At 39.0% G+C, this 16,794-nt stretch overlaps 1 protein-coding gene across 6 annotated transcripts in view; it reads left to right on the top strand.

The window, feature by feature from the left end:
* LOC130276467 (polycystic kidney disease protein 1-like 2) overlaps positions 1 to 16,794 on the top strand; it is a 78,004-nt gene that overhangs the window by 18,935 nt on the left and 42,275 nt on the right. For 5 of the 6 annotated variants that reach the window (XR_008845127.1, XR_008845131.1, XR_008845130.1 and 2 more), the window contains 4 exons: positions 5,655 to 5,759; positions 14,720 to 14,787; positions 16,141 to 16,198; positions 16,331 to 16,392. Coding sequence is in view for 1 of the 6 variants with exons in the window: in XM_056525884.1 (XP_056381859.1) it covers positions 4,911 to 5,046; positions 5,655 to 5,759; positions 14,720 to 14,787; positions 16,141 to 16,198; positions 16,331 to 16,392 (429 nt within the window). In the remaining 5 variants the exon portion in view is untranslated. Of the gene's footprint in view, positions 1 to 4,824; positions 5,047 to 5,654; positions 5,760 to 14,719; positions 14,788 to 16,140; positions 16,199 to 16,330; positions 16,393 to 16,794 lie in introns of those variants that run through there. The other variant, XM_056525884.1, reaches the window with a different exon arrangement.

The raw sequence follows: 16,794 nt of genomic DNA, 5'->3' as shown, positions 1-16,794 counted from the left end.
CATTTCAGGAAAACTCACTCTCCAAAATCCCACTGTCGCTCCTTCCTATCTGAGCCCTCTAGTGCACTAGCGGAACACTTTACATACACATATGAGGTATTTTCTTACTCGAGAGAAATTGGGTTACACATTTTAGGAAGATTTCTCTCCTTTTACCCCTTGTAAAAATTCAATAACTGGGTCTACAAGAACATGCCAGTGTAAAAAATAAAGATTTTGAATTTTCTCCTTCAATTTGCTGCTATTCCTGTGAAACACGTAAAGGGTTAACAAACCTTTTGAATATCATTTTGAATACTTTGAGGGGTGCAGTTTTTATAATGGGGTCATGTGTGGGGTATTTCTAATATGAAGGCCCTTCAAATCCACTTCAAAACAGAATTGGTCCCTGAAAAATTTCGATTTTGAAAATTTTGTGAAAAATTGGAAAATTGCTGCTATACTTTGAAGCCCTCTGATGTCTTCCAAAAGCAAAAACATGTCAACATTATGATGAAAATATATAGAAGACATATTGTATATGTGAATCAATATATAATTTATTTGGAATATTCATTTTCCTTAAAAGCAGAGAGCTTCAAAGTAAAAAAAAAAATGCAAAATTTTTTCATCAAATTTTTGAATTTTTCACCAAGAAATGATGCAAGTATCAACAAAATGTTACCACTAACATAAAGTAGAATATATCACGAAAAAACTATCTCGGAATCAAAATGAAAGGTAAAAGCATCCCAGAGTTATTAATGTTTAATAAATTAATTTTTTGATGTGCAAAAAATGTCCGGGTCCTACAGTGAAAATTGACTGGGTCCTTAAGGAGTTAAGGAGTTAAACAAAGATCAGGATAGTGGTGGAAGGAGAGAAGTGAAGAGCTCCATGGAGCTCCTGCAGTGATGGTCCATTTTTCCGGCTTGGTCATGCCTTCTCTATCACTGTGGGATCAGGATATATAGTTATAATACACCTCCCCTTAGGCTTAGCTCATGCATTGCGTGTTCCTGAAATCGAGACAAAATTGTGTTATTTTACTACGATTGCTGAAATAGGTGTAAAACTTTTTACTGCCATTTTGGAAAATTGCAGCAAAAGTGCAGTAAAAATGCAACATTTGAACATAGCCTGAAGACTTCAGATTTTCTTAAATGGACACTGTCACTAACTTTATTTTTTGATATGTTGTAGTACTTATGTGCTACAACATATCTCTAATATACTATTATTATAATTTTTTTTAAATTAAAATGGTTTAATTTACATTTGAAAACCGGCCACTAGGGGTCTCCCTCCTAGTGGCCGGCTGCAGCCTGACGTGACGTCACGCCTGAAAAAGGACTGCTTTTGGCCTGGCAATCAGTCCTTTTTCAGTTAGGCTGCATACGCTCCCTGCCTGTCAATCAGGCCTCGTCGCCACCGCTGTCCCTGCATGCCCGCTGCCGGACTCTGAAGTAAGTGTAATGAGGGAAGGGGGTATGCGGGAGGGGGGTTTATGATGGAGGGAACAGGGTATGCAGGGGGGGGGGGTTGTGATGGAGGGAACGGGGTATGGCGCGCGGGGGGGGAGATGGAGGGGACGGGCTAGCGCCGCAGTGCCGCTTGTAACTAACTAATAGTTTATCTACACAGGGTGCCTCCAGCTGTTTCAATACTACAACTCCCAGCATGCCCTGACAGCCAATAGATGTCAGGGCAAGCTGGGAGTTGTAGTGGGGAAACAGCTGGAGGCACCCTGTGTAGATGAACTAAGGGCGGAAGTTCCCCCCAGCAGGCATCAGTGACGTGATGCCTGCTGGGGAAGTCTGCCTGGTAGTGAGCACACTGCCAGACAGACAAAAGGCATTTTTAATATAGTAAAAATTAAAAGCAGGGAGGGGTTAGGGATAGATTGGCAATAGGCAGGGACAGAAAAAAATATAGGATGGTGGGAGCTACCCTTTAAACACCATCATGACAATATTCTCAAGAAAACTCACTTAAAAAATAAAACAATAGTGAAAACTGCACATAAAGTGAACTGACCCGTGACCACTTAAAAGTTTAACCTGATAACGACCATGGACGTCTATGCTCGTCCAATGGCCGTTACCGGGATATGACGCGGGCTCCCGACTCGAGCCCGCGTCATACCGCGGCCGGCTATTAACCCTTTAGATCGCCGCTGTCAACGTTGCCTGTATTCAGTCCCTGGTGGTCCAGTGGGGTGGATCGCCCAAACCCCCCCCCCCCCCCCCCGCAGCTCAATCGCGGGGGGGGGGCAATCCACTACTGAGGTAGCCTGAGGGCTTACCTCTCCTTCATTGCCGGCTCCGGCTCTCTGAATGATACAGCCTGGCAGGGCCAGGCTTTATCATTCGAGCGCAGAGCACACAGATCACTATGGTTCTATACAACCATAGTGATCTGTATGAGGAATCTAATGATTCCTCCTAAAAGTCCCCTAAGGGGACTAAAAGTGTAAAAAATAAAAAGTTTTAAAAAAGTTGAAACACACACACTTTAACCCCTTCCTTATTAAAAGTTTAAATCACCCCCTTTTCCCAAATTCCATATAAAAAATATATAAACATAATAAAAATAAACATATGTGTTATCGCCGCGTGCATAAATGTCCGAACTATAAAAATATATAGTAAATTAAACTGTATGGTCAATGGCGTAGGCGCGGAAAAATTCCAAAGTCCAAAATAGCGTATTTTTGGTCACTTTTCATACCATAAAAAAATAAATAAAATGCGATCAAAAAGTCAGATCAAAACAAAAATGGTAGCGTTTAAAACTTCAGATCACGGTGCAAAAAATTTGCCCTCAAACCACCCTGTATGCGGAAAAATAAAAAAGTTATAGGGGTCAAAAAAGGACAATTTTAAATGTATTAATTTTCCTGCATGTAGTTATGATTTTTTCCAAAAGTACGACAAAATCCAACCTATATAAGTAGGGTATCATTTTAATCGTATGGACCTACAGAATAAAGATAAAGTGTCATTTTTACCGAAAAATGGACGACGTAGAAACAGAAGCCCCCAAAATTTACAAAATGGTGTTTTTTTTTCCTTAATTTTGTTGCACAATGATTTTTTTTCCCTTTCGCCGTAGATTTTTGGGTAAAATGACTGATGTCATTACAAAGTAGAATTAGTGGCGCAAAAAATAAGCCATCATATGGATTTTTAGGTGCAAAATTGAAAAGGTTATGATTTTGAAAGGTAAGGAGGAAAAAACGAAAGTGCAAAAACAGAAAACCGCTTGGTCCTTAAGGGGTTAAGCTGATGGAGTCTAGCCAGTTGGTAGATAACTGCAGTTGTGGAAAATATAGGCAGTATTAGAAAATCATTTCAGTGGGGAAATATAAATCATTATGGTTGATCATTCCATATTTGTACCTGAATTTTCTTATACACCATAAACATGTAGTATAAATATTACAGAGCAACCCCATCAGTCGTGTGATGCACTGTCCAGCTAATCATCTTGCAAATATAAGGGCAGGTATTCAAATAACAGCAAACAGACACCACAAACATAGGACTCCATGATATGAGCAGTGTGTGAGCACAATGCTGAGCAAACACACAGCACAAACATATAGAGAACTAATGAGAACACACAGCAAGCACGCAAGGAAATGTACACCCCTGTTTATTTAACATGCTCAATCTGTCTTCATTAACGATCTGTCTCATATCTGTCTTTTACAATCATATTTTAAGGGTAATAACACACAGAACAGAAATGCTCTGGATAGAATATCTACAGCATTTGCACATCAACAAGAACAAACATCATGGGGATTTGCTAATGTAGATTTACAGCATTTTGGCAGTGGAATGTGACTTTAGCAATTAAAGTCAATAGAAACACTATGCAAAAAATCTTGCTTTTGTAAACTGTAACAGCTGTATAGACTAGGGTATCAGTCCATTGGCTAAACCAGTCTTCTGTTCTATAGGGGTTTCACTTTCCTTCCTCAACTGCAGGTAAAAAGGGGTAAACTGGTGGAAAACATGTCCAGGCAACAGGCATGGATGCCAAAGATGACTACAATGTCTCTCCTCATTCTCGTGCAGACCTAATCATTTACACTGTAGAAATGCTTGTAGCTCATGTTTCTTATTTATTATCATTTGCCTTCTCTGTCTTAGGTTCCTAGGGGTGGGGGACATATAAGGTAGTGTAAGTGCATTATAAGTGCAGCGTGTCATCTATGTCTCCCTGCTAGAGATTTTATCTAAAGGTGACATGCCTACAAAAGTGTCCTGAGTCTGACCACCAACATGTATATCTGGCAAAGTTACCCTTCTGCGTGGTGGTAAAATGCCAGAGGGAAAATGATGTTCGGGCCAAACCCATTGTCTTAAAGGAAGACATGTCTTGTGACGTTTTTGTTCCCAACTCTAAATTTTGGTAATACAAAATGTTGAAAAAGTTTGATGATACCTGTTGTATTTGTGCATCAGTTAAGGTCAGTTTTTTATTAAAAAAAAAATAATAATTATCCCTGAATACCATATATACGTGAACCCCTACTAACTTAAGGAAAGGGGGTCCTACAAAATGTTGAGTGGCCAGACATGTTGAGTAGCCTTGCTTTTCATCATCAGCCACTAAGTAATGGGACATCAATCAGGATTTAGATGAGGTATGAGAGTAAGTAAAATAATTCCCCCCTCCTCCTACTTGGTCTGTCCTGAAAGCCTCATTTTCATAAATACATCACATTTGTGGTACCTGACTTCCTGTTCATCCTATGTCTGTGGGAAGCCTATGTCTCAATTATGATGACTATATTCCAAGCTATCTCCTTCTTCTGTGGACTTTTATTATCCTGCCAGCTGGTTCGTGGTGGCACGTTATTATGCCCAGGAACAGGAGTTTTATTTTCAGAATCCTGCTTTTGGTTTGTGGAGCAGAGGATGGATTTCTTGGATGCAAGTAGGTCCTGCCTAGCATGCGGAGGACACCTGGCCAATGTTTCTGATGGTGTCTTGGCTTTTCTTGCACAACAGCTAAATGAGTCATCCAGCTCGTGGGTCAAACATGATGCTTTAGGTGAGATTCATTTAGTTTTTATGCTCCATCTGAAAATTATACTACATGGAATGGTAATAGGGTCTGTAATCCTGTAATGGGCCTATGAATAAGGCTATGTGAATGTTGGCAGTTATATCAGATTTGATAGAAATGTTAACAGTGCGTGCAGAGAGCTATTCTTGCTGGCGGAACATATAACAGGTTACTTCCTCACTTGGTACCTAATGGATTGTGTAGTGTTTTGTGGCATATAATTTGATGGGAACATAGGTAATGCTTGCACATACCCATAGGTTGTGTCTGTACTCTGGTTATTATATCAGACACTGGAATCTGCCAACAATCTAAATGTCTTCGTGGCTACTCATACTTAAGACATACTTTTATCAGACAGACTTAGAATTACCAGCCTGATATTCAATAATGTAATAAGTGGCACCAAAAAGACCTACCATTACTTACTTGATGAAAACTACATACTTGGATCCTTTACCTTTTAATCTTGCTTTAAAACCAGAGATTTGTTCAGAAGGGCATGATATTTATGGATGCTGAAATTCTTAAAAGACAGAAGTGATATATAACAATATTAAATGATTGTAACCAGTTTGCACTTTCCTCAACAGCTAACAATTCCACCTTGCTACTGATACTATGTCCGGTTGTAACACATAATGCAGAGGTACAGTTTGCATCTTGTCTACAACAAAATGGCTTCATCTGCCAGACAGGTAAGATTGATTATATCATTTAAACTTCACCTGTCAACTATAAGGCTTATGTTAACAGGGGTTTGGAAATTTTATAAAAAACTACTTGTCCATGGGACTAAAACAGAGCAAAATCTACTTGTCCCTCATGACGATCCACTTGTCCTGGCCAATTTTCGCTTTTACACTCTAATTTTTTTTCCTCCTCGCCCTATAATAGCCATAACAAACTACTATAATGATACCTTTAAATTTTTCCATAACATATGCTCCGAAACAAAAAAATATTGGTGAAGTGAAATTGAAATAGTAAAAGATAATTTAGCAAATTTGGTGGTTTTCTTTTCTATGCCATTTACCTTGTGGTTGAGCTAACATGTTATTTTGATACTTTAGGCTGACCTGATTACAGCAATGCAAGATTTGTATAGTTTCCGTCATGTTTTACTAATTAAAAAAAAATTCTGAACTTTTTCGAAATTTTTTTAATAGCCATTTTCTGGCCCCTGTAGCTTTGCTTTTTTTCTTTTTTTTCCGCATACGAGGCTGTATGAGGGCTCATTTTTGCCCTGATTAATTTTTTTTTGTATCTGTACCATTTTGGTATAGACCTGACTTCGCTTTTAACTTTTTTTCTGGGATATTATAAAAATTGCAATTATATATATAGTTTGGTATTTTTTTTACATTTGTCATTTACCGTACGGGATACACAATGTTATTTTTAATATTTCGTACAATACCAAATATGTTTATTTTTATTATGTTTACATGTTTTTATATAGGAAAAGGGGGTGATTTAAACTTTTAATATGTAAAGGGTTAATGTGTGTCTTTTAACCCCTTCGTGCAGAAAGGCGCCTTTATGACGGCAGATGACACGATACCTTTGTGCATTCCGCCGTATATAGGCGCCGTTCATTAAATGCGCGCTCCCCCGGCGCTGATCGGGTTAATTAGCTAAAGTCCCGGGGTGTCCAGCAGCAGACCAATCCCGCCGGACACCGCGGGACCCCATTTGATTAACCCGATCAGCGATCGGGTGTGCAGGGGCGGCGGGTGTGTTGTGGGTGCGTTGCGGGTTCGGCGGATGCGCGGATGTCTGGCGGCGGCAGCCACGATGACGGGGATAAGTGCCTTCCCCCTTACAAGTTGCAAAACTACAACTCCCAGCATGTCCACACAGCCATTTGCTGTCTAGGCATGCTGGGATTTGTAGTTTTGCAAGATCTGGAGGACCACAGTTTGGAAATCACTGTGCAGCGGTCTCTAAGCTGTGGCCCTCCAGATCTTGCAAAACTTTCAGCATGTTTGGCTGTAAGTACATGCTGGGAGCTGCAGTTTTGCAACAGCTGGAGGCAGACTGGTGGGTAAACACTGAGTTAGTCTGTTACCTAACTCAGTGTTTTCCCACCAGTGTGCCTCCAGACGTAGCAAAACTACAACTCCCAGTATGCACAGTCTGTCAGTTCATGTATAGAGTTGTATGGGTACATTCACATGGGCGGGGGTGTACAGCTAGTTTCCCAATGCAAGTTTGAGCTGTGGCAAATTTTCCACCGCAACTCAAACTCCCAGCAGGAATCTCACTGTAAACTCCCTCCCGTGTGAATGTACACTAAAAACACTAACTACTCTACACAAAATAAAAAGTAAAACAGTACATATACACCCTTACACAATTACCCCCCAATAAAAATGCGTTTCCAAAATAAAGCCTCCAACTGTTGCAAAACAACAACTCCCGGCATTTCCGGATGGCCATTGACCATCCAGGCATGCTGGGAGTTTTGCAACAGCTGGAGGCACCTTGTTTGGAAAACACTGGCGTAGGGTATTTGTGGTGGAGTAACGCTTACATCCTGGCCACCCCTATGCAAATCCCTAATTTAGGCCTCAAATGCGCATGGTGCTCTCTCACCACGGAGCCCTGTCGTATTTCATGGCAACAGTTTAGGGCCACATATGGGGAATTTCCGTACTCGGCAGAAATTGTGTTACAAATTTTGTGGTGCTTTTCCTCCTTTTACCCCTTATGAAAATGAAATATTGGGTTCCACACCATCATGTTAGTGTAACATTTTTTTTTATTTTTTACACTAACATGCTTGTGTTTCCCCATACTTTTCATTTTTACAAGAGGAAAAAGGAAAACAAGACCCCCAAAATATGTAACGCAATTTCTCCTGAGTACCGAAATACACCATATGTGGATGTAAAATGCTCTGCGGACACACAAAAAGGCTCAGGAGTGACAGCGCCATGTACATTTGAGGCCTAAATTGGAGATTTGCACAGGGATGGCTGATAGTTACAGCGGTTCCTACATAAACGCAAAGACAAAAACACCCACATGGTACCCCCTTTTCAATACTACACCCCTCACGGAATGTAACAAGGGTTAAAGTGAGCCTTAACACCCCACAGGTGTTTGACAAATTTTTGTTAAAGTTGGACATGAAATTTAAAAAAAAAAAATTTTCACTAAAATGCTGGTGTTACCCCAAAGTTTTCATTTTCACAAGCAGTAATAGTAAAAAAAGCCCCCCAAAATGTGTAACCCCATTTCTTCTGAGTAAGGAAATACCCCATATGTGGATGTAAAGTGCTCTACGGGCGAACTACAATGCTCAGAAGAGTAGGAGCGCCATTGGGCTTTTGGAGAGAAAATTTGGCTGGAATTGAAGGCCATGTTCGTTTACAAAGCCCCCCATGGTGCCAGAACAGACCCACATGTGACCCCATTTTGGAAACTACATCCCTCACGGAATGGAACAAGGGGTGCAGTGAGCATTTACACCCCGCAGGTGTCTGACAGATTTTTGGAACAGTGGTATGTGAAAATGAAAAATTTTAATTTTCATTTGCACAGCCCACTGTTCCAACTGTTCTGGCACCATGGGGGCTTTGTAAACGCACATGGCCCCCGGCTTCTATTCCAACCAAATTCTTTCTCCATGGCGATCCTTCTCTTGTGAGCATTGTAGTGGGCCAGTAGAGCAGTTTACGTCCATATATGGGGTATTTCCATACTCAGAAGAAATAGTGTTACAAATTTGGGGGGCTTTTTCTCCTATTACCCCTTATACAGTGGGGATCAAAAGTTTGGGCACCCCAGGTAAAAATTTGTATTAATGTGCATAAAGAAGCCAAGGAAAGATGGAAAAATCTCCAAAAGGCATCAAATTACAGATTAGACATTCTTATAATATGTCAACAAAAGTTAGATTTTATTTCCATCATTTACACTTTCAAAATAACAGAAAACAAAAAAATGGCGTCGGCAAAAGTTTGGGCACCCTGCAGAATTTATAGCATGCACTGCCCCCTTTGCAAAGCTGAGACCTGCCAGTGTCATGGGTTGTTCTCAATCATCATCTGGGAAGACCAGGTGATGTAAATCTCAAAGGTTTTAAATGCCCAGACTCATCTGACCTTGCCCCAACAATAAGCACCATGGGTTCTTCTAAGCAGTTGTCTAGAAATCTGAAACTGAAAATAGTTGACGCTCACAAAGCTGGAGAAGGCTATAAGAAGTAGCAAAACGTTTTCAGATGTCAATATCCTCTGTTCGGAATGTAATTAAGAAATGTCAGTCATCAGGAATAGTGGAAGTTAAAGCAAGATCTGGAAGACCAAGAAAAATATCAGACAGAACAGCTCGCAGGATTGTGAGAAAAACTATTCAAAACCCACGTTTGACTGCACAATCCCTCTAGAAAGATGGAGTTGTGGTACACTGTTCCACTATTAAGAGATACTTGTGCAAATATGGTCTTCATGGAAGAGTCATCTGAAGAAAACCTCTTCTACGTCCTCACCACAAAAATCAGCATTTGAACTTTGCAAATTAACATATAGACAAGCCTGATGCATTTTGGAAACAAGTTCTGTGGACCGATGAGGTTAAAATTAAACTTTTTGGCCGAAATAAGCAAAGGTACGATTGGAGAAGAAGGGGAACAGAATTTAAGGAAAAGAGCCTCTGTCCAACTGTTAAGCATGGGGGGGATCAATCATTCTTTAGGGTTGTATTGCAGCCAGTGGCACAGGGAACATTTCACGAGTAGAAGGAAAAATTTATTCAATAAAATTTCATCAAATTTTGGATGCTAACTTGATGCCATCTGTGAAAAAGATGAAGTTAAAGAGAGGATGGCTTCTACAAATGGATAATGATCCTAAACACACCTCGAAATCCACGGGGGATTACATCAAGGTTTTGCCATGGCCTTCACAATCTCCCGACCTCAACATAATTGAAAATCTATGGATAGACCTTAAAAGAGCAGTGCTTGACAGACAGCCCAGAGATCTCAAAGAACTGGAAGACTTTTGTACGGAAGAATGGGCAAAGATACCTCAAACAAGAATTGAAAGACTCTTGGCTGGCTACAAAAAGCGTTTACAAGCTGTGATACTATAAAGGGGGCAGTACAAGATATTAACTCTGCAGGGTGTCCAAACTTTTGCAGACGCCATTTTTTTTGTTTTCTGTTATTTTGAAAGTGTAAATAATGGAAATAAATTCAAACTTTTGTTGACATATTATAAGAATGTCTAATCTGTAATGTGATGCCTTTTGGAGATTTTCCCATCTTTCCTTGGCTTCTTTATGCACATTAATACAAATTTTTACCTGGGGTGCCCAAACTTTTGATCCCCAATGTAAAAATGAAAACTTTGGGGTAACACCAGCATTTTAGTGAAACGTCATGTGCAAATTTAGTGAAAATTCGTCAAACATCTGTGCGGTATTAAGGCTCACTGTACCCCTTGTTTCCAAAATAGTATGCCATGTGTTTGTTTGTTTTTTGCTGTTCTGGCACCATAGGGGCTTCCTAAATGCGACATTCCCCCCAAAAGCCATTTCAGCAAAATTTGCTTTTCAAAAGCCAAATGTGGCTCATTCTCTTCTGAGCATTGTAGTTTGGCCGCTCCATACTCAGAAGAAATGGGGTTACAAATTTGGGGGGCATTTTTTCCTATTACTCCTTGTAAAAATTTTAAATTTGGGGAAAAAACTGCATTTTAGTGGAAATGTTTTTTTTTTCATTTACACCTCCCACTTTAACAAAAAGTTGTCAAACACCTGGGGGGTGTTAAGGCTCACTGTACCCCTTGTTACGTGCCTTGAGGGGTGTCGTTTCCAAAATAGTATGCCATGTGTTTTTTTTTTTTGCTGTTCTGGCACCAAGGGGCTTCCTAAATGCAACATACCTCTCAAAAACCATTTCAGCAAAATTTGCTCTCCACAATCCCATTGTTGCTTCTTCCTTTCTGAGCCCTCTAGTGCATACACAGAGCACTTTACATCCACATATGAGGTATTTCCTTACTCGAGAGAAATTGAGGAGGTGGGGAGGTTTCCTCTCATTTTACCCATTGTAAGAATTCAAAAAATGGGTCTACAAGAACATGTTAGTGTAAAATTTGAAGATTTTGAATTTTCTCACTTCACTGCTATTCCTGTGAAACACCCTAAGGGTTAAAAAAAACTTTCTGAATATTATTTTGAATACTTTGAGGGTTGTAGTTTATATAATGGGGTCATTTATGGGGTATTTCTCACAGAATGGTCTCTCAAATCCACTTCAAACTGAACTGGTCACTGAAAAATTCAGATTTTGAAATTTTCATGAAAAACTGGAAAATTGCTGCTAAATTTTGAAGCCCTTTAATGTCTTCAAAAAGCATAAAAAAATTCAACTTTATGATGCCAACATAAAGTAGACATATTGGCCCTGATTTACTAAGAGTGGAGTGTTTATTCTGGAGTGACTTCAATATCACTCGTCTTTTTTTTTCACGCTTATTTACTATTCTGTTGCACATGTCGGTTATTTTTGTGTCGCACGTTTTTTTGTGTCGCACTAGTCAATTGTGTCGCACAAACTCCAAGCTAAAGAAATTAGTTGTGTGAGTCAAAATGGTTTAGACTTGTTTGTTTAAAATTTTTTCCATTAATCAAAAGTATTCATGTGTTAGAATTTTTCAAACATTACAACAATTATCCTTGTTTATCAGCTTGGGTGTTAAATTGATTTAAACCTAATATTGCAAATGTGTTAAAAAGGAAAAGAAATATAAACATTAACTATCACAAAAGCATTCAATATTTTATTCATAAAAGTGTTGAACTGTACAAAATGTTTTCAGGTTATCAAGTTACTTTCACACAAAACACAATGGCAAACAGTCCCTTGTTAGAAATCACAAAATGTTTTGAATTTCACTCGGCCTCTTGGCTATCGGTTATTGTGTGAGGCAAACTCACACTTTTTCTCGAGTGATTTTGGAAGTACTCCGAGTATTTTTTGTTTTTTTGTTGGTAAAATGCCCATTTTTACATAACACACGCCCATTTCAGAGTGAAAAACAACACTCCGAGTGTTTTCTAAAGTGTCGGTTGTGCAACTAAAATTTGGTCGCATAAATAGTTGCACAGATGTTGCGACCAAAATTTAGGCGCAATAACCGAGAAAAAGAGTCGGTTGGACTTTAGTAAATAAGGGCCATTGTGTATGTCAATCAATATATATTATTTTATTTGGTATGTCCATTTTACTTACAAGCAGAGAGTTTCAAAGCAAAAAAAATTCAAATTTTTTTATTTTTTCATGAAATTTGGGAATTTTTCACCAAGAAATGATACAAGGATCGTTGAAAATTTACCTCTAACATAAAGTAGATTATGTCACGAAAAAACTATCTTGGAATCAAATTCATAAGTTAAAGCATCCAAGAGTTATTAAAGCTTAAAGTGACAGATGTGCAAAAAACGGCTGCGTCCATAAGGTCAAAATGGGCTGTGTCCTTAACCCCTTAACGACACCGGACGTAAATGCACGTCCTGGTGAGCTGGTACTTAACGCACCAGGACGTACATTTATGTCCTATGCATAACCGCGAGCATCGGAGCGATGCTCGGGTCATGCGCGGCAGGTCCCGGCTGCTGATAGCAGCCAAGGACCCGCCAATAATGGCGGACATCGGCGATTGCGCGGATGTCCTCCATTAACCTCTCACATGCCACGATCAATACAGATCACAGCATCTGCAGCATCGCGGTCACTAAAATGGATGATTGGATTGCCCGCAGCGCTGCCGCAGCGATCCGGTCATCCAGAATGGCAGACGGAGGTCCCCTCATCGGCCTCCGCTGCCTTCCACGGGTCTTCTGCTCTGGTCTGTGATCGAGCAGACCAGAGCAGAAGATGACCGAAAATACTGATCAGGGCTATGCCCTATGCATATCACTGAACAGTATTAGCAATCGAATGATTGCTATTAAAGTGTAAAAATAAAAGTAAAAAAAGTTTTAAAAAAAGTAAAAAAATAAAAAAAAAACTCCCCCAATAAAAACGTTAATTGTTCCATTTTCCCTATTTCACTCCCAAAAAGTGTAAAAAAAATATTTTATATGCATATTTGGTGTCACCGTGTGTGTAAATATCCAAACTATTAAAATAAAATGTTAATGATACCGTATGGTGAACGGCACGAACGTAAAAAAAAAAAATCCAAAATAGCTGCTTTTTATTCCCCAAAAAATGTATAAAAAATTTATTAAAAGTTATATATAAGCAAATATGGTATCAATAAAAAGTACAGATCACGGCGCAAAAAATGAGCCCTCATACCGCCGCTTATAGGGAAAAATGAAAAAGTAACTAATTTGGTTAAAAAGTTTGCGATTTTTTTTAAGGGCAACAGTAATAGAAAAGTATGTTATCATGGGTATCATTTTAATCGTATTGACCCAAAGAATAAAGAAAACTTCATTTTTACCGTAAATTGTACAGCGTGAAAACGAAACCTTCCAAAATTTGCAAAATTTCGGTTTTCTTTTTAATTTCCCCACACAAATAGTATTTTTTTGGTTGCGCCATACATTTTATGGTAAAGTGAGTGATGGCATTACAACGGACAACTTGTCATGCAAAAAGTAAGCCCTCATACTAGTCTGTGGATGAAAATATCAAAGAGTTATGATTTTTTGAAGGCGAGGAGGAAAAAAAGAAAATGTTAAACTAAAATTCCTTAAGCCCAAATGGGTTAAACTTTTATAAAAAATTATTATTATTTTTTACATTTTATTAGTCCCCTAGGGGACTTATAGGAGGAATCATTAGATTCCTCATACAGATCAGTAGAGTTCTATTGAACTCCATTGATCTGTGTCCTCTGCGATCCATTAATAGAACCTTGTTCAGCCAGGCTCTATCAATGACAGAGCCACGGACATCAGGGAACAAAGGTAAGCCCTCCAGCTACCTCTATACTGGATGGGGGGGGGGCAAACCACACCACTAGCCCACCAGGGAGTATTCACATGTCCCTTTAGATGCCGCTGTCAGCTTTGACAGCGGCGATCTAAAGGGTTAATAGCCATCGCCACATGCTGGCTATTAGCGGTGGCCCCCAGCTACTGAAAACAGCTGGGAGGCTGCAGAGTATGGAGTGGGCAGGAGTCCGGAGCCTTCTCCATACACCCCTCCGAGCACCGCTGTGCTTGTCGGGGGCTTTCAGGTCTGGCCCTGCTTGCCCGAAGCAGGGCTAAGGGCCTGAAATATTCACCTGCCCGGCACCCGGAACTGCATGTCCCGGGTGTCAGACGATAGGAATTCCACATCCCTGGTTCACATGGTGGAATTTCTGAGCCGAATTCCGCAGGAATATTCCACTGCAGCAGACTCTCATTGGTTTCAATGGGATTTTGTTGCACTGTGCACATTATGGAATTTACAATCTAGATTCTGACATCCACAGAAACATTAAACCTGTTCAATCTGTCTGCAGATTCTGTATGGAGACAGAACATTTCAAAGCAGTCCTAGTGCAAGTAAATCTGACTGAATGTCCACCCGTATTTTCGAGAAGACATTCCGCACATTTTCAGCAGTGTGAACATGGCCTAAGACATTTTTAACTATTTGCCTTGGAAACTCCTGAAATTAATTTTTTTTTTTTTTTTGCAGAAGGGTCAAGCTGCAACATGGAGCAACTCCAGGAGGTCACAAGGTACACAGTACAAAGACATGTAAAAGTAAGTAATATGAATGCATGTATACCTTAACAAAAAGTGTCTACTTGATCAATAAATACTTTTATTTGTTTTTTAAGCTATGGTGTTTGCAAGTTTATGCATTGAAATATACAATGGCCGAAATATGTCTAGTTTAAGTCAAAACTAAAGGGAATAATGCTTCATTTTTTTCTCCTTTTTAGTAAGGCTATATTCACACAATCAATTTTTGCGTCAGAAAGTTTATTTGCAGAATTTTGAGAAATACTGTACCCTCAAATCTCTGCAACAGATTTGCGGCTTGTAGGCTTTTCAATTGGCTAATCCACATCTGGGCTATCCATGTGGATTTCACACTTAAGAAGTGATATATCAGTGGCACAAAAACACAGGTTTCCATGAAGTTTCCATGTAAATTTAAATTCTTCGGCTTCAAGAAAATCAAGAAGGCATTTATGTTTTTGTCACAAACTCTGGAATAAAGGCTCAGTTTTATCAATCCATCCGAGACTAAAACTGGAGTGATATACCCATATCAACCAATAAGAGCTCAGCTTTCATTTCGTAACAAGCTTAAAATAAAAGCTGAGCTAAGCCTTGGATATAGGCAATAACATTAGTTACAACTTCTGAAGCAGCTTTTTAAAGAAGATATTTTGTCTTCATCTCTGTCTTAAGTTACACATTAAAAGAGTACTCCAATGGAAAAAAACATTTTTTATCAACTGGTGCCAGAAAGTTAAACCGATTTGTAAATTACTTCTATTAAAAAATCTTTATCCTTCCAGTACTTATTAGCTGCTATATACTACAGAGAAAGTTCTTTTCTTTTTGGATTTCTTTTTTTTTTCTGTCCACAGTGCTCTCTGCTGACACCTCTGTCCATATCAGGAACTGTCCAGAACAGGAGCAAATCCCCATAGCAAACATATGCTGCTCTGGACAGGTGTCAGCAGAGAGCACTGTGGACAGAAAAAAACAAAAACAAAAGAACTTTCTCTGTAGTATTCAGCCACTAATAAGTACTGGAAGGATACATTTTTTTTAAATAGAAGTAATTAAAGAAATTTTTAACTTTCTGGCACCAGTTGATTAAAAAAAATGTTTTCCAATGAAGTACCCCTTTAAATTGAATGTATTAGAAGCTGTTTAATTTGTAGCTTTCCTACATCACAGAAAAATACTGAGCCTTTTAATGGGCTTTAAACCAATGCACTTTCACAGAAAACTAGACATAGGTGCAAAATTTGTTACTGGACTTATGTTTCACACATATAAATGACCCATGAGGCTTCTTATGCTGTACAGAAAGTATGGAGGAATGTAAATTCTACCGTGTATAAAATGTGTTCTTCTCATTTCTGGTCATTACAGAGTACAATCTTTGCCAGAAGGAGAAAGAGATCAGCAGAATCTAATGTGAATGTTCAGGGTAATACATTTTCTCTATTCCTTTATGTATGTATTACCTACAGACTTATTTTCTTATTTATCTTTGCTTCTTGGTTACTAAAAGCTGTAAACTCCAGGTGACAGGCTTTGACATTTCTTTTCTCTCTTTTAGATATTCTGGAAATGGCTCTTCAATTGTCCAATACTACGACTGTGGCAGAGCACAATATAACTGTACGTGTCATTTTACAGCCTTTTTCTTTACCGGTCTATAGAATTTGGGTAGCTATGCCTGAAGTCTATTGCAATTTTATTGTACAACAATTTTTTTCCCCTACCTACCAAGGATCAGGCTAGCAGGGTCTCTTACCCAGGGTATTTAGATACAAGGCTAGGGCAGAAAATTGACCTTTTCCTTAGGTGAAGCAAGGCTTTGCTACTACTTAGAAACTAATGTTTTCTGGTTTAGAAGCTTGAAAATGTAAAAACTCATTGAAGGACACTGACAGAATGTGAATGTTACAGTAAAAATTGTGACACTGTAACCAGAGCTTGCATGATATTTTTAGTCATTCAGTTATGCATACAATACATAATGAATCTGTTATATTTGATAAATAATTAACTTTTTTGTAT

The sequence above is a fragment of the Hyla sarda genome, chromosome 6 (genome assembly GCF_029499605.1).
Source record: "Hyla sarda isolate aHylSar1 chromosome 6, aHylSar1.hap1, whole genome shotgun sequence".
Lineage (NCBI taxonomy): Eukaryota > Metazoa > Chordata > Amphibia > Anura > Hylidae > Hyla > Hyla sarda.
The sequence above is the reverse complement of the archived record's forward strand: the minus strand, read 5'-3'. Positions and strand labels throughout refer to the sequence as shown.